Source organism: Petromyzon marinus, chromosome 56, assembly GCF_048934315.1.
Source record: "Petromyzon marinus isolate PM22_M1 ecotype Great Lakes invasive population chromosome 56, UKy_Petmar_22M1.pri1.0, whole genome shotgun sequence".
NCBI lineage: Eukaryota > Metazoa > Chordata > Hyperoartia > Petromyzontiformes > Petromyzontidae > Petromyzon > Petromyzon marinus.
Window position 1 is genome coordinate 8,404,259 of NC_133722.1, and position 23,317 is coordinate 8,427,575.

Below are 23,317 nucleotides of genomic sequence, written 5' to 3' on the forward strand. Positions count from 1 at the left end.
ATAACATTCCAAGTATTTCATGAAAAATGCATCTTTGTTCAATGTTTGTCTTTTACCATAGCTTGCGTGAAAGCGCCTTGAAACACTGCGGCATGAAAGATGCTCGATAAATAAAACGTTTATTTTCAACATCATCGGCAGGTTCTGTAATTACATTTCCCCCGTAACCTGCGACCGGCACGGTTGGTGGCTACGCACGGCGCGGGCGCCAAAGAAGTTCAACACACAAAGCGGCGCGCCACCGGTTCGCTCGCGACGGCAAAACCCCCGGTTGGTTTACAAAACCCCCCACCCCAAGCCGCCGCCGTCGACGACGAAAGCGAACGATCACGATGGGAGAGCGGCCTCGGCGGCCTCGCCGGCCGCGGCCCCCAGCCTCCGGAACAGCTTGGGCGCCGCCTCCACCAGCCACGCCGCGTCGACGGCGCTCACCCCCCGCACGTAGCAGCGCGAGGTGCGCACCAGCGCGGTGTACACCACGTGCGACGGCTGGCGGCGGAACAGCGCCGACTCGGGGTGCACGTGAACACTCGTGGGGTTGTTGTCGCCCGAGTTGGCGCCGCCGCCGCCGCCGCCGCCGCCGTAGTTTGCCGGCCGTTTGTGGCCGCGGCCGCCGTCGGCCCCGCCGGAGGCTGCCGGGGCTCGGAGCGGAACGAGCAGGGTGTAGGAGCGCCCGTCGGCGCTCAGCTCGGCCGCCTGCGTGTACAGACCCCGCGCCAGGCAGCGGCGGACGCGTGCCGTGTCGTGCCGCGCCGACTCCACCCGCAGGCCCGACTGGACGAAGGCAAAGATCCCCAACACCCCATGTAGAGCATCGACAAGAATGCTGCTGTTGTTGGGGGCAAGCGCCGTTAGCAAGTGGCACGCGGTGAAGGCCGCACCTCCGATTAGCACGGTTGGCTACGTGCGGTGAGAAAGGAGTTCAACTTACACACATACACACTTACACACACACATACACACACATACATACACACACACACACAAAAAGGCAAAGATAAAGATCCCCCATATAGCCTTAACAGACTGTAGGGGCAAGTGCTGTTAGCGAGCACCTATGAAGGCCGGAACGGTACACGAGGGGGTGGGTGGCCAGCACCACGCCCGACCGCCTTTGTCTCCCTAGTAGCAATGTTTACACACCGTGCCAGGTACTCATTTGAGGCTGAGTCGACCTAGGGGAGGCCCGGGACCGGTTCAGATAATCATCACTGGTGTTGGCCGTGAGCGGGAATCGAACCCGGGTCGCCAGGTTCATAGCGCAGCGCGCAAACCGCTACACTATCGCACATACACACACACACTTACACACACACATACACACACACACACTTACACACATACATACACACACACTTACACACATACATACATACACACACACTTACACACACACATACACACACACACACTTACACACACACATACACACACACTTACACACACACTTACACACACACACTTACACACATACATACACACACACATATGTAAAGATAGGGGCGCAGCAGCGGCATGATGTTAACTACCTCGCCTGGTATACAGGAGGTCGTGGGTTCGATCCTGACCCTAACGCCTGTTGTATATTTGGAGTTTGCGTGTCTCTCTCTCCCCGTGGTTGCGTGGACTTTTCTCCAGGTCCTCTGTTCCCCCCCCCCCACATTTAGACTCAATGTGCGTTTGGAGTATTTGGCTGCGATCAACTTCCACATGTTGATAAGCCACTTCTTTGTGCTATATTCTGTGGCCAGGTTGCTTCTGAAAAAGAGCTATAGAGCTAAGGTAGCCTTAAACCCGGTAAAATAAAAAAATAATAGTTTAGTTTTAGAGTTTAGCTTATAGTGCCTCGGACCTGTCTACGGACAAAACGCTGAATGAACTAAACAGTACAGCCATCAGTGTTTATCAACCCGTAAGCTGGTGTCCTGTTTTGATTGGTTTTCTCACAATCTACAGAGAGATGGATTTGAATGTGGTGGTGGTGGCGCCTACCTTAAGGCAGATTTCTCGGAGCTGTTCCCGGATCTTCACGGCCGTGAGCATGTTGCGGTGGTTAATGAAGTTCTCCTGACACCACTCCTGTCACGCGCGGAAGGAAAGACAAAGATCCCCCGTAAGGCCTTCATTAGACTGTTGGGGGTTGTGGGGGAGTCAAGTGCTGTTAGCGAGTACCACCTAGGGAGGCCGGCGCAGCACGCAAGGAGACGGGGCAGCCAGCACCACGCTCAGCCGTCATCGGCTCCCGAGCGGCGATGATTACACGATGCGCCAGGTATTCATTTGAGGCCGAGTCGATCCAGGGGAGGAACCAGGAACCCGTTCATATAATTATCGCTGGCGGTGCTCGACAGGAGCGGCAATCGAACTGGGGTCGGCGGGTTCGTAGACCGGCTCAGCTCGGCTCCTGCAGTGGAAAAAGAACCTGGCTCGGCACGGCCCCGGTGCAGTTCTAACGCTAAAACTAAACTATTTTTTTTATTTATTGTACCAGGTTAAGGTCCCACAGAAGCGATCTGGCTATTACAAATGATAGCTCAACGAAGTGGGATCATCATCACGTTGGCATTTATAGCAGCCAAATACCCGAAACGCGTGATGTTGCAGAGGGAAAACCGGAGGACCCACAGAAAAATCCACGCGGCCACGGGGAGAGGGACACACGCAAACTCCAAATATACAGCAGCAGGCGTCAGAGTTCGGTATCGAACCCACGACCGGGAAAGTGTAAAAGCCCCTTCGGAGTGGTTAGGGGGTGGCGGCGGCGGGGAGGGGGTTGAGCGAGCGGGGGGGGGGGGGGGTAGGCGGGGTTGCCTTGTTGCCGTTGACGGCACGGAAGGCGCGGTAGATGTTGACGAGCGAGACGTGGTCTCCCTCGGGCGACGTGAAGCGGTTTCGGGCGCTCTGCGCCGCGTCCCGGCGCTCGGTGCTCGGCGACACGAACACCGAGTCAACGCTCAGCATGGACATGATGGTGAGCACCTCCTCCGTGCAGCCCAGCGCCTGGGACTCCAGCATCGTCTGGGCGGAGGAGAGGGGGGTGGAGGAGGAGAGGGGGGCGGAGGAGAGGGGGGGCGGAGGAGAGGGGGGGCGGAGGAGAGGGGGGGCGGAGGAGAGGGTGGCGGAGGAGAGGGGGGCGGAGGAGAGGGGGGCGGAGGAGAGGGGGGCGGAGGAGAGGGGGGTGGAGGAGAGGGGGCGGAGGAGAGGGGGGGCAGAGGAGAAGGGGGCGGAGGAGAGGGGGCGGAGGAGAGGGGGCGGAGAGGGGGGCGGAGGAGAGGGGGCGGAGGAGAGGGGGCGGAGGAGAGGGGGGCGGAGGAGAGGGGGGCGGAGGAGAGGGTTACTCAACTAAACTATTTTTATTTTTACCAGGTGAAGACCCATTGATCTATAGAGCTCTTTTTCAGAGGCGACCTACCTGGCGATCGTAAATCAGAAACGTAAATGTTTATTTACACCGGAGGAATCCGATGAGCGATGAAGCTCTTTTTGACAGATGTCCAGTAGCTTCAGAGATGTCCAGCAGTGATAGCTCAACGAAGTGGCTTATCATCATCACGTGGAAATGTATAGGAGCCAAATGCCCTAAACGCGTGATGTTAATTTGAAAATGTAGAGGGAAAAACCGGAGGACCCGGAGAAAAAAATCCACGCAACTCATGAACTCCTGCATACCAGGCGAAATAGTTAATATCATCTGTATGATGAACTTATTTCGCACCGCACGTAGCCGACCGTGCTAATCAGAGGTGCGTCACTCTACGTTACCGCGTCCCTCCGCGTTACTTTATCGCTCCGGGTGCTGGATCACACTGCTCAGCCGCACAGAAGCTCATCACGAAGGTGAATTTGACAGCATCAGAATCAGAATGTTTATTCATCCTGGAGGTATCCAATGAGCTCATGAGGCTCTTTTTCACAGATGTCAACCCCACCTCCCCGCCCCGCATCTCTCCTTAGGCCCCCCATGAGCCACTATCGGCACCCAGGGGGGGGGGGGGGGGGGAGCCCGCACACGGTACCTTGGCTAGAGGGGGGTCGAGAGGGAAAGAGGCCATCTGGCGGCCGAGTCGCGTCAGGGTGGCCTGGCCCTCCGACCTCTCCACAGCTCCCAGCAGCTCCAGCTGTGACAGGCCGCTCTGCACTGCCTCTGCAGGACAAGGGCCGGACATGTCGCTTAGCCCTTCGCCGTTCCGAGACATCTGGTTGGGTGTCCCGTTCACGCCGCCGCCGCCGCCGCCGCATCTCGGAACGGGCAAGCGGCTCAGCATGAGGTTTATTTAGAGGGGCGTAGTGGCGCCCGTTGTATTTAAAGACGTCGTGTTCACCGCGGAGAACCGCCGCGCTCTACATTAGCCAACGGCAAAGTGTGCCACTCACCCTCCCCGCCATGGCCCTCTGGGAGCCTCGGCACCGATAAAAGTTATTTTGGTTTTTCTCCCGGTTTCGTTTTGACGACGTACGCACACGTACAATTACGTCGTCCGAACGGAATCGGAAGAACGGCTGATGACGTGTGCACGCCCACGTACGTCGTCGGAAACGGGAAAGGGTTCAGATCACTGGGCGCAGCCCTGCGATTGCTTTGCTCACGCCACTGCCCGTGGATGTGCTTCCACAAGATCGAGGGGAGCCCTAGAGAGAGCCCCCTCTGAGCGGGGGTAGCATTTGGCCTCCTCTTCATCCATGCTCGCTCGATGTCTTGGAAGGCGGGTGGGAGTATCACATAATCGTCATAACATTTCGTCATTTGTTTTAACTTTTCCTCCATCTTGTGCCAATATGGCTCAAGTAGCGGCCGCATGCTTATGGCACCGATCTCTTTACGATGTCTTCGTCAAGCCATTCTCTGTTGGGTCTTCCAGGTTCCTTCCATTTTTCCCGAACAGCAACAATTTTAATTTTCCTCTCGTCATCCATCCGACATGCGTGTCCAAAGTAGTGCCAGTTTCCTTCTCATCACTACCCGCATCATCATCAGGTCGTCTCCTTCTACGTGCAACCTTTTTCTTACGTCTACTTATTTCACTCTTTGGGTCCAGCTTAGAGATGAAGCATCCTTCTGTAGCAGTAAATTGAGTATTACAGCCCGCCACTGAAAGTTCAACTAACAATACATTGATGGGTTTCTCTGAGTGCCCGGGACAGAACGGAGTTTAATAGTGTCCAATCGGAAAGTGTCGGTGAGCAACGTTGAAAGAAAATATATTTCTCAATCATAAACAGGAGAACCCGTCTTAACGACCACCCGTTAATGACTAATCGCCTAACAACGGGCCTCCATAGAGCTCAATGCGTAGTGTATAGTAGTGTAGTGTAAAGTAGTGTAGTGTATAGTAGTTGAGTGTATAGTAGTGTAGTGTATAGCCGTGCAGTGTATAGCCGTGTAGTGTATAGCCGTGTAGTGTATAGTGGTGTACTGTATAGCCGTGTAGTGTATAGTAGTGTAGTGTATAGTAGTGTCGTGTATAGTAGTGTAGTGTATAGAGTGTAGTGTATAGTAGTGTAGTGTATAGTAGTGGTGTATAGTGTAGTGTATAGTGTAGTGTATAGAGTGTAGTGTATAGTAGTGTAGTGTATAGTGTAGTGTATAGTGTAGTGTACAGTAGTGTAGTGTAAAGTAGTGTAGTGTATAGTGTAGTGTATAGTAGTGGTGCCTCCATAGAGCCCAATGTGTTCGCTTACCGACCATTCCCCTGTTAACGAGGGGCTGTTGTAGGTGCAGTAAATATTATTTAATGCATCGATTAACCGTGTTTCTTTTAATAGTACGTGTTCATAATGCCGTTAGTATATTTTTATGTATCAATATCCATTGTTTAAATATTATAAAGTAAGTTTTTTTGCGTGAAAAAGGGGTAACTTTCGATGCTACCGTAACGAATTAAGCCTTTTAACGTGCATTTCCTAAACTCGCTTAACGACCAAATCGCTTAACGCCCGATTTCGTGGAACCAATAAACATCGTTAAGAACGGGTTCTATCTACTATATATATTTTTTATAACAAAAATGGGACCGGCTACAGTAGTACTGCATGAAAATAATACGACAAAAACGATTGCGTACGAGGGGTTAGGGTAGCGAGGCGCAAGGAGACAACGCATTCGCTCATGTGCAAGTGTGGGCCACCATTTACCCGGACTGGGCTTGTCCATGAAGTCAAAGGAGGCGACGTCGGAAATTCCCAACGCCAAAAGGTGCAGCAGCACGCTGGTCAAGTTGCACCTACACAAAGAACAAAGATCCCCCGTGTAGCCTGTAACAGACTGTTGGGGCGAGTGCTGACAGCGAGTAGCACCTGTGAAGGCCGGCACGGCACACGATGGGGTGAGTGACCGGCGCCATGCATGGCGGCGATGTTTCCATACTGATGTAGAGGTGCAGCCAGGACCGGTTCAGATAATCGTCACCGGTGTTGGCCGCGAGCGGGAATCGAACTCAGGTCGCCGGGTTCGTAGCATAGCGTAGCGCTAACTGCTACGCCGCCGCTCCCCGCACACGCGCGCACCACACACGCACACCACACACGCGCACACCACACACGCGCACACCACACACCACACACGTGCACACCACACACGCGTACACCACACACGCACACCACACGCGCACACCACACACGCGCACACCACACACGCGCACACCACACACGCGCACACCACACGCGCACACCACACACCACACACGCGCACACCACACGCGTACACCACACACGCACACCACACGCGCACACCACACACACGCACACCACACGCGCACACCACACGTGCACACCACACGCGCACACCACACGCGCACACCACACGTGCACACCACACGCGCACACCACACGCGCACACCACACGCGTACACTACACGCGCGCACGACACGCGCGCACTACACGCGCGCACCACACGCGCGCACACCACACACGCGCACACCACACACCACACACGTGCACACCACACGCGTACACCACACACGCGCGCACCACACACCACACACGTGCACACCACACGCGCACACCACACACGCGCGCACCACACACGCGCACACCACACACGCGCACACCACACACGTCGTGCACACCACACACGTCGTGCACACCACACACGCGCACACCACACAAGTGCACACACCTCTGCAGCTCGGGGGTGGTGTTCTCCGCCAGGCTCTGGAAGTGCATCTCCGTGTAAAGCCTGAGGCAGCAGCCCGGGCCTTCTCGCCCGGACCTCCCCGCCCGCTGCCAGGCCTGTGCCTGGCTCGCATTCTGCAGGGCGAGCACCTCCATCCCCGTGCCTGGAACACGGCAGCAGTTCGGGTCGAGCGATCAAGGCCCCGAAACAGGAGGAGGATTTCTCTCCGCAACTCCGTGGCTGTCGCCTGACAATGCTGCTTGTCGTAATGACCGGCGAATCGTCACGGTACTCGAATTGTAAATGTCGTAGTGGATTTACTGTCCAACACGCAACCGGTGTGCTGTACTAGTAACGAAATTGGCACGTTCTGTTCACGTGACACACCTTACTTAATTGGCTGTGCAGGGTGTTGGCGGGTTTAACGACGCATTTATATTCACGCGATACAACCCAAAAACCTCGATTAACGGGGGGGCGTTCGTCGCTTGTCCGCAGAGGTTCGCCTTTCGAAATACAGCGGCCGCCCTGGTTATTACACCACGGTGGCGTGGTGTATTAACCATGAACGACCAAAAATAATTGGCATCGTCTGCTCCGTGGTGGATTATAAAAGAGCCTGTGATGTCATTTGCAAGAGTAGGCACATCGAATGTCGGTGTAACAGTCCGCGGCTTGAAGGTGCGCGTCATTTTTTTTTTACCAAACTATTTTAATTTTACCAGGCAAGGCCCACTGAGCTGTACAGCTTCTTTTTCAGAAGCGACCTGGCCTATCGCGAATAACAGCCCAACAAAAGTGGCTTACCATGTGTGAAGATGCACAACAGCCAAAGACTCTTAAACGCGCGACGTTGATTCTAAACGTGGAGGTGGGGAAAAAAATAAAAATAACCGGAGGATCCGTAGTGCAGCGCCGTCAACCGCCACGCCAACCGCTCACTGACCGGGGCTGAACATCTTGGCTTTAACGAGCCCGCAGTCGATGACCGTTCGAACGCCCGGGATGGTGATGGACGTCTCCGCAATGTTAGTCGCCAAAATCACTTTCCTCGTTCCCTTGTGATGGCAACACGCGCACGGTCACGGCAGGCCGCTGTCAACAACCCGGGCGTTGGGGTTAACGACGATCGGTTCTAGCCGGGCGGCGGCTATGCCAAACGTGGCCTGTGGCAAAGCGCCGTGGAGGCGTCTGCGAGGGGATGGACCGAAAGAACCAAAGAGTATGGATTCATGCAGTCACGAACGATTTAGATTTTACCAGATGAAGCCCGCTGAGCGTGGCTTATCATGTGGAAATCGCAGCCAAATACTCGAAACGCACGTTTTAAAATGTGGGGGGGGGGGGGGGAAAAACCAGAGGACTCGGAGAAAAATCCACGCGACCACGGGGAGAGACACGCAAACTGCAAATATACAGCAGGCGTCAGGGTCGGGATCGAACCCACGACCTCCTGTATACCAGGCGAGGTAGCTAACATCTCCTAGCCACCGTGATGATGATGAGAGAGAGAGAGACATCGCAAACTCCAAACACACAGCAGGCGTCGGGGGTCGGGATCGCACCCACGACCTCCTGTACACCAGGCGAGGTAGTCAACATCTCCTCGCCACCGTGATGATGATGATGAGAGAGAGAGAGACATCGCAAACTCCAAACACACAGCAGGCGTCGGGGGTCGGGATCGCACCCACGACCTCCTGTACACCAGGCGAGGTAGTCAACATCTCCTAGCCACCGTGTCAGGGCAGAGCCGCAACCGGGGACGGCGCGTTACCCAGAGGGCTGAAAACACGGAAGGAATCCCCAGCTGCCTACCTCCCACCTGTACAACGCTTAAGGGGCACATTCACGCGGCGAGAGATTCGCAGCGGGCCGAGATCCCCAGCGCACGTACTGGCGGCGCGCGGGCGAAGACGCGCTGCTGCTGCGCGTGCGGCAGCGCGGCGTACAGCGGCACGACGCACATGCGCGGGACGCTGGGCGGCAGCTGGCGCGACAGGTCCCTGCAGGCGCGGCCCATCGCCTCGATCTCCTCCTGGCCCGTGAGGAACGCCAGGATGTGGTGCTCGGCCTCCTGCTCCTGCCGCCGGCGGAGGAGGAGGAGGTGGAACATCCGGGGGGTGGGGGGGGGGACATCGCACGGGAAGCGTTTTCGAGCGTGTAAAAAAAAAAAAACGCCGTTGACAGTGCCCAGTGTTAAATAGAACGTGCACGGTAAAATGGCAGGGATTAAAAAAAAAAAAATTTTACGGAGCGTGCAATTGCTGCTGTTTTTCTTCCTGTAATGTACATGTATATCCGTGCACAGTACGTCACGGTCACTTACTTTCCTCCGATGTGTTACGTCTGTCACGGAAACGGCGTGTGCTTTTTTTGATTGGTGAAACCCAACTTTAGAGCTTCTTAGTTCACACAGGGTACTTCAAAATAAACGGAGCCTAAACGTATCCGCGTACGCGACGGCGCGTCCATTCCTCGTCATCATCGGCGTCAACCGTGATCTATACACTGCTGGATGGAAGGCATCCTCAAGCCACCGCCATCTCTCACGATCCTGCGATGCTAAAATGTTCCCGATTTTACCTGCTCCATCTCTGCCCCGAGCACATGTCCTCTCGACGTGTAATGCCCAAGCCCCCCACTTTTCTGGACACTTGGAAATGTTCATTTCATCTTGTTCTCAATTCTACGCATTACTCTTTCTGCCTCTCAATGCAAATCCAAGTAGGCATCTCCCCACGCTTTCTTAGCCCAATGTTCAGCCTTCACTCCACTCTCTTTGTCGATGTACAAGATAAAGCGACGTTATCGGCGCGCGTAAGAAAATAGACTTTGCTGCATGGCCGGTCTCCTGCTGACAACTTTAACAGGCAAAAATAAAATCTGGCTGTAAGAAAGTCTTCGTCAACTTACCGGCAAAACTTAAACAACAACTGGCGCATTAAACGCTTGTACACTTGAATATTAAATTGTTTGACTTTGTCTAAAGGCGGAAATGAGGCCAGACTATTACGTGGCCTGACCCGATACTCAATAATAAAACACAATGTTAACTGTGAAAATCTACCTGCTATGTTTTAAAAAAAAAAAGTATGAACCATGTATTATACCACACTAGTCAGTACAAGTTAAATTTCGATTTAAAGCTTTCGTGACTGCAAGGATTCATCTTCTTTGGTTCTTTCGGTAAAGTCACGTAGAATGAGAATAAAATAATAAATTAATAAAATAACACAGGCCACTTGTGTTGTGGCCGAAACGTCGTGAGAATTTTATTGTGTTATTTTATTAATGTATCGTTTTATTCTCATTCTACGTCACTTTACCGAAAGAACCACAGAAGATCAGTACAAGTTGGTTAAAGCCTATGACTGGTTCAGATATTGCTGTCTCGTATTCAGCCGCCCACGATCTGAGAGTTGGCCGCACGACGGGCAATCCTTTCGCCACCGACTTCGTGTCTTCTGCTATCCTCATTGTCCATTTCCGGCGTGAGCATCATCCATGCTTTGATGTTATCACATCCACTGTGAGCCTCGGTCTTTCTCGCGCACGTCAACCCGGTATTGTGCCTTGTGTAAATCGGCTTTTCCAAAAAAGTTCACATTTTTTTTCACGTGCCATTACCATAGTAGGGCTAAGCTTTCTTGATTTGATCACCTCCAAAAAATTTCTTTCAGCACCCGCTTTCTCCAGAACCCATTCATCCGTTTTCGCTTCAGTCCACGATGGGTGCGGTAATAATCCGACCGAGTCATTTCATTTCAAAGGCCTGTATCCGTGCCTCGCCCACCGATTTAAATAACGGCCTCTGTACAAAACACGTGGCACTCACTTGATGCGTCTGGAAGATCGTGATGAGTGTGGCGTGAAGGAAATCAGAGTGAGGCTCGCGCGTGTAGAAGATCTGCATGGCACGCGCGCGTGCACACACACACACACGACACACAGATAAACATCCCCCCCCCCCCCCACGTAGCGAGCTCACCCGTGAAGGCACAGCGCACGAGGTGGCGGTGTGGCCAGCACACCACGCCTGGCCGCCTTCCTCTCCCCAGCACTCATGTTTGCACATCGCATCAGCTACTCATTTTAGGCTGAGTCGACCTAGGGGAGGCCCGGGACCGGTTCAGATATTCGTCGCCGACATTGGCCCCGAGCGGGAATCGAACTCGGGTCGCCGGGTTCGTAGCTTAGCGAGCTCGCCACCGAGCGAGGATCGAATCAACGAGTGAGGTTCACGGAGTCAGTAGCCATAGTGGTAGCAGTGGTAGCAAAAGAAGAGTGATGAGGGGGTGACTCACTGCCGGTGCGCGTGTAACTCGGAGTAAAATCACAATATTTTAGACTGGAGGAATCCGATGAGCTATAAAGCACTTTTTCACTAGATGTCCAGTAGGGGCTCGAGGCCAGCTAGTTACAATAGCACAGTTACAATACGAGTGCAAAATAGAGAAAAAGTTAAGCATTCCACTAAATATAAAACAAGCCCAAATTACTTTACAAATCGTCCGATGTCTCATTTATGGGCAAGGCAGCAAGTAAATCAACAAAACAATCCCAGACTACACCAAGATAACACCACACAGTAGTAGGCCCTCAATAAAATGGCACATTAACATTAAACTATCGATAACACAGGGGTAACGATCAAAGTTACAAATAACATTTGCACATGCGACTGTGTTACAGCACTAATCGTCTGCTACGGGATATTTTTTTAAGGAAGATTCACGATGTCAAGGGCGGCAACACGGTCATTCCAAAACGTTGCTTGCTGCATCGGGCAAAGTGACGTGAGATTGGATTTTAAGCAGAGGTCACAATGTGGGTGGGTCCTGTATGGCACATCCAGTGTAAATCGGAGAGAGAGCGGCGCATACCTGGATGGGATGCTGTCGCCCTTCGACGTAAAGCACAGGAGCTCCGTTAAAATAGCTCACGAATCTGTCCACATCCATCGTGGCGGACATCACGATCACCTGCCGGGCACGAGCACCAAATTAGGGGAGACAAATTCGTTCCAACTCCCACGTTTACCCCTTTTTCGTCTGCTCGAATGGAAACACGCGCGTTGCTTATGTTGAACTTGTGCGTCTATAGGTAGAGGAGGCAGCTCTACAGTGGGCAGCTCACGCCACTTCTGGTGGAGGGGCCTCCTCCGTTAGATGGGAGCTGTGCAGAGCCCCTCTGAGACGTCTTGGAAGAAAACTAAAAACTAAACAATTTTTATTTTGCCGGGTAAGGCCCTCTGAGCCATATGGCTCGTTTTAAGACGCGACCTGGCTATCGCATATGATAGCCCAACGAAGTGGCTTATCATGTGGACATTCAGAGCAGCCAAATGCTCGCACGTCGATTCTAAAAGTGGAGGGAAACACCGGAGAACCCGGAGAAAAATCCACGCGACCTCGGAGAGAGACACGCAAACTCCAAACATCCATCCATAACACAGGTTTTTTTTTGGGTTAGATCGTGTAAAAATGTGTAGTTAAACCCGACACAGCCAATTAGTAAGGTTTGTCACGTAAACAGAACATGCCAATTCGCTACTAGTACAGCGCACCGGTGTGTTGGGAGAGCAAATCCACAACATTCACAATGCGAGTACGACATTTCGCCAGTAATTACAACGAGCTTCATCAGGCGACAGCCAGAGTTGTGGAGAAATCCTCCTGTTTCTGGCTGCATACCAGGCGACGTAGTTAACATCTCGTCACCGCGGCGCCCCCCCCAATCTAATCGCAGCCACGAGCCGCCCCCCCCGCCCCCCGCCCCCCGCCCGGCCCCACCTTGAGCGGGCGGAGCTTCTGTTCCCACCGCTGGCGCTGGGCGCCCTTGACGACGCCGAACAGCGTGTCCGTGTGCAGCGAGCGCTCGTGCGCCTCGTCCAGCACGACGGCGCTCGTGGCCAAGAGCAGCGGGTCGCCCAGCGCCTCGCGCAGCAGCATCCCGTCAGTCACGAAGCGCACACGCGTGCTCGCGGAGCGCACGTCCTCGAAGCGGACCGTGTAGCCCACCTGCGGGTGCGCGCAACCGCGCGGGGCGCCGAAATATCCGTCGTGCCGTCAAGTCGTCGTACCGGGCCGGCATCGCGGAAATAAACCGCGTCCCCACCCATTAAATGTCTCTTGTCTTAGTAATAGGTTTTACCCTTTTTTAACTGGCACAAAAAAAAACTGACACCTTTATTCAAGGCATCATGCTTGCAATAACCGCGGCACAAGCAGTCAAGATGCAAACAAAAGAGACAACTCTGATAATGATATTGGCACTGTCCTTGAATTTGACTAGGCTCTAAGAAAAGCCGTCTCTCGGGTGTGGACCAATCAAATTCAAGGACGGTGCCAATATTATTATCAGAGTTGTCTCTTTTGTTTGCATCTTGACTGCTTGTGTTGTGGTTATTGCAAACATGATGCCTTGAATAAAGGTGTCAGTTTTGTGCCAGTTAAAAGGGTAAAACCTATTACTATATCTTGAGCTCTCATAATGTTTCTTATTTTGCCGGGTAAGGGTCACACCGAGCTGCTGTGGCTCTCTTTCAGGAGTGACCTGGCTATTATAATTGTTCGACGAAGTGGCTCGTCACCGTCGCGTGGACATTCGTAGCAGCCAAATACTCTCAACGCGTGACGCTGTTTCTTCATGTGGAGGGAAAAACCGGAGGGCCTGGAGAAAAATCCACGCAACCTCCAAATATGCAGCAGGCATCGTCATGGTCGAGATTTAACCCACGCCCCCCTGTAAACCAGGCGAGGGAGTTAACATCTCGCCACCGCTGCGCCTACCTGCGAAACCCAGCCGTGCAATCCCAACCTGCTCGCCCGCCCGCCTGCGCGCTCGACAGCTATGCCACCGCTTTGCCCACCTCTTCCTTGAAGAGTGTCACCCCGTTGTCAGAGACAAAAAGCGGAGCGTTTTGGGCGGCGACGGTGGAGATTTCACGTTGAAAGATGTTAAAAATAATAAAGATGAAATGAAACAACACACAATTTCCTGTTGTTGTCCATGCTACTACACGTGTTTCCAAGTAGTGCCAGTTTCCTTCTCATCACTGCCTGCATCATCAGGTCGCCTTCTTCTATGTGCAACCGTTCTCTTTCGTCTACGCCGGTCGCTTGTTGGGTCCAGTTTAGATGCAGCATCATTCTATATAGCAATACATTTCGAATGCCAATATCGACGATCATTGCGCAAGGAGAGCCAAAGCAAAGGAAAGGCACGGTGGGAAAGAGGACGGTCGGAAGAACAGAGGAGGAGGATTGGGGAGTGGAGGAGAGAGGGGGGTGGAGCAGACGGAGGGGTGAAGAAAGGGGGTAGAGAGAGGAGGGGAGTTTTGAGTGCGGAGACCGAGGAAGTGCACATAACCTGCTGTGTGACTTTGTAGGGATATGTAACTATAATGAACTTCTTCCGCACCGTACGTAGCCAACCGTGCTAAATGGGGGTGCGGGGAAGGATAACAAACTAAACACACAAAATGTTTTTCAATAAAGAGACCTTTGCTGAAGACCGCGTGAATTGAGTTGCGCAACTGATCGGCTCAGGTGTGGAGCCGGTTTACCGTATTTTCCCGCATATAACCCGCAGACGCATATACCCCGCAGACGCATATACCCCACAAAAATAGCGTTGTGTGTAAAACAAATTTCAGATAGCCCGCACCGCAATATACCCCGCATGCATTCATATATTTAACGTCGTTACCGCAGCTTAATTCCATCATATTAATACGAAGTTTACATTTGTAACGCATTCCACTATCAATTGTTAACATTAAAATCATAACGTGCACAAAGAAAACAAACTTAACCGGAAACGAGTGAACTTAAAACAGTAAATAAGTAACAAAGGTAAGTGTTGCATAGTGGATAGTCCTACCATGAACAAATTAAACGAGTCATGGCATACTCTTTGGTTCTATTCGGTAAAGTCACGTAGGTAAAAAATAAAACAACAAAAAAATCACGACGTTTCGGCCACAACACAAGCGGCCCGAAACGTCGTGATTTTTGTTGTTTTATTTTTTTACCCACGTGACTTTACCGAATAGAACCAAAGAGCATGGATCCTTGCAGTCACGAAAGCTTCAAATCTAGAATTGAGTCATGACACGTCGCACGTGTAAAATATTTGTGGGATAGCCCGCACCTCCATGTACCCTCCCCGCAGGGTCCTGTTTTGTTTGTAAAAAGCGGTATACCGCACGGGATACATGCGTGAAAATACGGCACATGCCGGGGGGGGGAGATGGACGGCAAGAAAACGAAGAAGAATCCGAAGCGTGTGCTTCTCACCAGCGTGCCGAGGGGGCTGCCCGCCTCTCGCGAGACGCGCTCCGCCAGGGCGATGGCCGCGACGCGCCGAGGCTGAGTCACCACGACGTGGGCTCTCTCGCTGCCCACGCCGGCGTCCAGGAGAAACCGCGGCACCTGCGTGCTCTTCCCGCAGCCCGTCTCGCCTGCGCGCCATCACGGCGTGGGGGGGCGTGGGGGGGGGGGGGGGTGTGTAAGGTTCATCATCCGAGCGTCATCCTCACGGCCCCGACGGGGTTGACGCGGAACCGGTGATTTCCACCGTTGACAATCGTCGGCCGTCTCTCGCGTGTCGTCCATTCCGGCAGCCCTTCAAATGTTCCTTGCATGATCACCTTCACCCATTCTCCAGCTGAGCTGAACCCCTAATGATGATGTGTACCCCATTATGCAGCGCCCTCGCTTCTCATTAGATTCCCGAGTCATTCCTGCTTCTATCCATCCCATCTTGAGTGCCTCTTTCTTTGTCCGTTTGTCACGTCGGCTCACTCTTGTCTATTCTGTACGTACCACGTCTTAAATGCATCGAGTCTTTCCCCCAAATTGAGAAAAATAACAACACCGTAGCAATATGTGCTCTCTACTGGTAGACTAAAACCCATTTATAATGTAGGTTTTTTTTTTGGGGGGTTAGATCGCGTAAATATACACATGTGTCGTTAAACCCGCCACAGCCAATTAGTAAGGTTTGTACACGTAAACATCACAAGCCAATTGGTTACTAGTACAGCACACCGGTGTGCTGGATAGCAAATCCACAAAATTTACAATCCGAGTACTATATTACGGATGATATTGGTCGCGAAAGCCTATGTGTTAAACTCATGCACATTTGCAGGCTGGGGCTGCATGCATCTCTGAGCTGCACAGAGACAGCTGCCAGTGAGGGAAGTGCCTTTGGCTAGACTGTCAACTACTGTATCCACACGCCCCTCCCAAGCCCTATATATAAATGGTCAGCATGCCCCTACCAGCATATAGATTTTACATTAATCCGAAGAAACGCCTCTCACTCTGGCTGTGTCTACTACTCATGATGTTCCACCGCCAAGCTTACCAACGACCTGGAAAGTATTCGCCGAATCATCTAGCTCCGGCGAGGACAACAACGTAAAAATTTACGTATGTTGAACTTCTTTCGCACCGTACGTAGCCAACAGTGCTCATCGGAGGTGCAGGGGGAAGGACAACAAACTATGGGTCTCTGTGCGAGTCTATGGGTCTTCGTGTGAGTCTATGTATGTCTGTAGAACTTATTTCGCACAGTATGTAGCCAACCGTGCCCATCGGAAGTGCAGGGGGAAGGACAACAGGCTAAACACAGAAAGCAATTCTAAAGAAATGAGTTTTCGATCCGGAACAGGGGTTGGTAACCTGCAGCTCTTTAAGGGCTGCTTCGTGACCGTTATTAAGGTGACCACCGTCTCGTATTCACCACTTTGTATTGCGTCTCTTGGAATATTGAGGGTTTTTTTTTACCAAATTCGAACAAAAACGGCTCTTCTTGTTATTTTTCGTTTGCCGACCCCTGATCTAGAAGTTACCCGCAACGTTGACGGCCGTCTCGCGGTGCAAAATTACAATTTGCAGAATCAATCAGAGTATTGATTCATACTGGAGGAATCTGATAAACCACAAAGCTCTTTTTTTCCCCCACAGATGTCCGGTACCGATGATTATGGCGGTGTGCAGCTCCTGTAGCCGGCGGGTGAGCTCGGCCCGCACCGCGTAGATGGGCAGGCCCCTGCGCTGGACCTCGAGCCCTGAGTTGGCGCTACCGGCCGCGGCCTGTGCCGAGCCACCGGCGCCCGGCTTTGGTGTCCAACCTCCGCCCTGATGAACGCCGCCGCTGCCTCCACCACGACCACCACCGCCACCACGACCACCACCGCCACCACGACCACCACCGCCACCTCCACCACGACCACCACCACCGCCACTGCTCCCACCACGACCACTGCCGCCACCGCCCTGCCCGCCAGGGCCAAGCCCTTTCTTGGGGCTGGTCATCAAGAGGTCAGTTCGACGAATCTTCCCGTAATCCTGGTGGCTCCTGTGCCGCTGGCGTTTCTTGTTGGGGTTCATCGCGAGACAGGGGCTTCCACGGTGGGGGAGGGAGGGAAGACAGAGTGTGGGCCAGTTTAAACGATGCATGTGTAACACATGAATCAGAATATTCATTCATACTGGAGAAAACCGATGAGATATAAAGCTCTTTTTCACAGATGTCCAGTAGTCCAGTACATAGACACTAACACATGGGTACACGCAGATACAGACCCATATACAACGCAATCACAGGTAGACAAACATACTGTACACGATCACATGGCGATATCTAGGTGCTTATGACGAGAGTCTACTATTTGAAGTTAAACGCATACAAAAAACACATTATTTTCTTCAATTACTTTTTCAATCCACTGCTGGATGAAGGCCTTTGGACATCGTGTCAATCATGGGCGTTGTTTGACCATACTTCAACACGGCTCAGCTATCACTCGCCACTGATGGATATCTGTGAAAAAGAGCTTCACAGTTCATCAGATTCCTTCGGTCTAAATAAATATTCTGATTCTGCTGTACGCCGTGGATGGGAAATCGAACTCATGTAGCCCAGGTACATCAATTAGCGTGCTTTCAGATGCGCTTCTGTGGCTGTCTGGAACGCTCTTCCTTCCGATTTTAGGAAGCCACTGTAGCTATGGACTTTTAAATAATCTAGATTGACAAATTAATTTGTTTAGAACTGATTTTTGTGTTACCTGGTCGCCCCCGCACCTCCGATTAGCACGTTTTGGTGACGTACGGTGCGAAAGAAGTTCAACATACATACATAGACTAAGAGACCCATAGACTCACACAGAGACTCAGACTCACACAGAGACACATAGACTCACACAGAGACCCATAGACTCACACAGAGACCCATACTCACACAGAGACCCATAGACTCACAGAGACCCGTAGACTCACACAGAGACCCATAGACTCACACAGAGACTCATAGACTCACACAGAGACCCATAGACTCACACAGAGACCCATAGACTGACACAGAGACCCAGACTCACACAGAGACACATAGACTCACACAGAGACGCATAGACTCACAGAGACCCATACTCACACAGAGACCCATAGACTCACACAGAGACCCATACTCACACAGAGACCCATAGACTCACACAGAAACCTGTAGACTCACACAGAGACTCATAGACTCACACAGAGACCCATAGACTCACACAGAGACCCATAGACTCACACAGAGACCCATAGACTCACATAGAGGCCCATAGACTCACACAGAGACTCATAGACTCACACAGAGACCCATAGACTCACACAGAGACCCATAGACTCACACAGAGACTCATAGACTCACACAGAGACCCATAGACTCACACAGAGACCCATAGACTCACACAGAGACTCATAGACTCACACAGAGACCCATACTCACAGAGACCCATACTCACACAGAGACCCATAGACTCACAGAGACCCGTAGACTCACACAGAGACCCATAGACTCACGTGGAGACCCATAGACTCACACAGAGACTCATAGACTCACACAGAGACCCATAGACTCACACAGAGACCCATAGACTGACACAGAGACCCAGACTCACACAGAGACCCATAGACTTACACAGAGACTCATAGACTCACACAGAGACACATAGACTCACACAGAGACGCATAGACTCACACAGAGACCCATAGACTCACAGAGAGACCCATACTCACACAGAGACCCATAGACTCACACAGAGACCCATAGACTCACACAGAGACCCATAGACTCACACAGAGACCCATAGACTCACACAGAGACTCATACTCTCACACAGAGACCCATAGACTCACACAGACACATAGGACTCACACAGAGACACATAGACTCACACAGAGACCCAGTTTGTCCTCCCCCGCACCTCCGATTAACACGGTTGGCTAGGTACCGTGCGAAAGAAGTTCAACGTACATACATAGCAACCGCTCAAACAAAGGCACTTTAAACACATTAAAAGCAATTATTTTTAGCTTCTATCGGAGTTAATTTAATGTTATCAGCTTTTACTGAATTTAGATTGGATACCTAAACACTTGTAAATATGTAATTGTGGAAAGAATAACATTGGTCGGCGCTTTGAAATATTACGATTTACAAACCGTTTTTTTTTAAATAACAAGATTATTATTTAAGTACTCAATGAAATTTAGCGCCCATCATCAGCAATGGTCAATCCACTGCTGGATGGATGAAAGTCTCAACCGCTATCCAGCGAAGTAACAACAGCACGCGTGTACGACTAAAAATGTATATCTATATACAACATTGCAAATATTTAAGTCAATTATAAATGAAGCGTAATGGAATCACCGCGCTTTGCGTACCCGAGAAAGACGTGATACGCGTTGAAGGCTTGCCTCAAAGACACACGCGGTGAAAACCTTAAACAGCCTTCGAATCTTTACGCAGAGTTGAAATACAAAGTGTGGCGGGGGTGTTTGCTCTGTAACACTTTAAGAGTAATAATAGAGTAATAATAAACTCTAGGAAGGATCCCGTTGGTGTAAAAAACCACTTCACCAGCGTGGCGAAACGCACCGAGCGCGGTTTAAAAGGCGCGCCTGGCAATGCTAGGCCGCGCTACGGTGGCCGCGGAAGTCCGTTTTAAAGTTGTACTTTTTTTTAAAAAACGCGTTTATTTTTTTTATCAAAACAACTATTTTGTAACAACAACAAAATAACGCCATTTGGTCAAGTCGTGGAAGCGAGCCGATTTATCACGTCGAATAATTTTACTCCACGGTTAATCGGATATCTATGTCGTGTATAAATTATCAAAATCATCTTTCCCATCATCTATATAAATAGCGTTTATGTGGAGAAAATAATGAACAATTAATGATATATTCTGCACAATTATTATGATTACCGTATGCATTCCGTAGTTTTTGCGACAAACTAGGACTCCCATATCCTTCAAGAGAACGGTCCTAGCCTATAAACATCTGCAGTCTATTCGCAACATTGGTTCAAACGAGCGTGCTGCTGATGAGACCCCGAAAGTCGAAACCAATTAATGCTTTCCCTATAAAGATCTTGGCAGTCCACCCAGCATTGGTTTCAAAGCAAGCTGATAAGAGAATGAACGTCGACACCGGTCTCGAGAGAGTTTGCCTGTATTTAATTGCCATTTGCTCAAGAAAAACCTGACGATGCTGCTGATGAGACCCTGTGCGCAGAAGACGTTCCAGAGTTTTGCCTGTGTTGAACCAATGCTGCTGGGACATTACGCACTGACAGAAGGCTGTGTTTGCCTGATGGGGTGTGTAAAAAAAACTATTTACGTGGAGGGACAGGCATGTGAAGGATACCTATTTATTCCCATTATCCCCGGAGGGCCGATAAAATAGGTAACCACTGGAGTCAGCATTGGTGAGATCATCAGCCAGACCCAAAGCCCCCCCTAAATTGGTTGAGAAGCACTCTATGAGACACTTCAGCACTCAGGCATTTACTAATGATGTGCTTCACTCGGATATTGACAAGGTCTGTGATATCCCCAACCTGACTGCGGCTTGGGAGACCTTCAGGTACACGTTTCCCCAAATTCTTAACAAACATGCTCCGTTGGTTAGATTTGAAACTAAAGGCAACCGCCCACCGTGGTTTGATCCTTTGATTACAAAGCTCATGAAAACTAGGGACAAGGCTTGGGCATGTGCTCAGAAAAGTAATTTGGTTAATGACTGGCTAGAATACAGGATTTTAAGGAATAGATGCGTTAAAAATATACGGGAACAATGTCCACATCGGATTGGGAACATGTAGACAATATGACTGCCTCTTCAGCGACAACTATGTCGACCAAATGTAAGGATAACTTGATTTCCAAATTCAACCGCCTCTCCAACACACCAAAAAGCTAGACGTTAACAAAGTCGTAATTAATCGCAGTAACAGCTCTATTCCTGATGGTCTGAAATACGTTTTAGCTAAAGGGCTAAACTTTGCAGTCACACCTAGACACATACCAGTTAATTATATCATTGCCCATGTCGACGTGGCTCTCAAGGGCCTGGGTCACATCGCTGCAGACGTAGCAAGATCTGAAATCGCTGCAACCCTAAAAAACGCTAAGATGCCAGCTAGGAAAATCTCAATTAAAAAAGAGGGATGACATTGCCATCCTCTCAGCCGATAAGGGCAATGCCACTGTCATCATGTACAACATAGAATATAACAACAAAATTCAGGAACTACTCAACGATGGCAGCTATACAAAAATAAGAAGAGACCCCACCAACAGCCTCGTCACTAAAACCAACAAAATCATATCTGATTCAACCTCATTAATTGATCAAACCAAACAGTTCTCGTTGAAACCTTCTGCGGCCAGGCCACCAAGATTATATGGCCTTCCAAAGATACATGAAGATACACCCCTTCATCCCATCGTCTCTATTATCAACTCCCCCACCTACAAACTGGCTTGTTTTTTGTCTGAAATCCTGCGGCCTTTTACTGGAAAAACCACCTCTGCGGTACTAAACTCTACTCACCTGTTATCGACAACCAAGGGTATTTCCCTGTCCCCAGACCACCTGCTTGTCAGTTTTGATGTGGTTTCCTTATTCACCAAAGTTCCTGTACCTGACACCATCGCAATCATTGAAGACTTGGTTCATCAAGGACTGCATACTGATGTACCCCCCCCCTGGTGAGACACTGCTTAACCAACACATACTTCACCTAGAATGGAACTTTCTACAAACTGAAGGCACCCCAATGGGCTCCCCCCTATCTCCGTTTGTAGCCAACGTTTTCATGGAGAAAATTGAGACTGACACCATCCAGACTGCCACTCTACGCCCGACCTTATGGAAGAGGTACGTGGATGACACTTTTGTCATCTGGCCACATGGCCGGCCTGCTCTAGACCAATTCCTCGACCGCATCAATTCCATACACCCAGCCATCAGATTTACCATGGAAGTCGAAAAAGATGGCAAGCTACCTTTTTTTTGATGTCCTAATTAAAAGGACACCTGATGGTTCAATGAGCCACTCTGTCTACAGGAAAGCTACCCATACGGATGCTTACTTAAAACCGGATTCCCACCACCATCCATCCCAGAAGAATTCCCTCATCAAGACTCTATACCATAGAGCCCAATGCATCTCCGACCAGGAACACATTGCCAGTGAACTCAAGCACGTACACCAAGCTCTCAAGGCTAATGGTTACTCCGACTACACAATCCGCAAAGCCATCACTCCAACCATGAAGAAGGATCCTCTTGAGGAGCCATTCAAAGCCATCACCTTACCCTACATTGCGGGGGTCACAAAAAAGATCTCCAAAATACTGAATAAACACAAGATCCAGGTCCGATTCCACACATTACATAAAATCCGTGATGTGCTTCCGTCTGTAAAATATGTGGTTCCAGACATACAGTACCCGAGCGTCTACAAACTAAGTTGCCTCTGTGGTAGCAGTTCCATTGGAGAAACCAAACGACATGTCTCGGACCGCATCCGTGAACATAAAGCAGACTTGAAACACGGTAGGATTAACTCCTCTGCCGTGGCAGATCACTGTTATAATTCAGTGGGCTCACATGACATTGACTTCTCCAAGACGGAGGTTCTCTGCAAGCCATCCGGCTACCATGAGAGATTCGTTCATGAGGCCATTAGTTTATATTTAGTTCTTTCACATCGGTTTATTGTATGATAGGTGGGTAGTTGCAGTTATTTAGCGTCAATATCAAGGCGCTTTGCTCCTCTCACCCACCTTAAAATACGCTGCTAAGCTTAGCAGTGTTCATTAAGACGCTGTTTTCCCGACAGTTCTGTTT

The 23,317-nt window shown here is 50.8% G+C and overlaps 1 protein-coding gene across 1 annotated transcript; it reads right to left on the reverse strand.

Moving 5' to 3' along the window:
• Nucleotides 1-102: 102 nt before the first annotated feature.
• Nucleotides 103-20,111, reverse strand: DHX33 (DEAH-box helicase 33). The gene is made up of 14 exons (XM_032975340.2): nucleotides 19,841-20,111; nucleotides 17,104-17,531; nucleotides 15,416-15,579; nucleotides 12,908-13,135; nucleotides 11,999-12,097; nucleotides 10,951-11,022; nucleotides 9,010-9,195; nucleotides 8,059-8,170; nucleotides 7,116-7,275; nucleotides 6,133-6,221; nucleotides 4,017-4,144; nucleotides 2,812-3,018; nucleotides 1,993-2,079; nucleotides 103-774 (listed from the first exon to the last, which is right to left on the reverse strand). Exons 2-14 carry the CDS (start codon nucleotides 17,516-17,518, stop codon nucleotides 328-330), a joined length of 2,394 nt encoding a protein of 797 aa, XP_032831231.2. The 5' UTR covers nucleotides 17,519-17,531; nucleotides 19,841-20,111; the 3' UTR covers nucleotides 103-327.
• Between the last annotated feature and the right edge of the window lie 3,206 nt (nucleotides 20,112-23,317).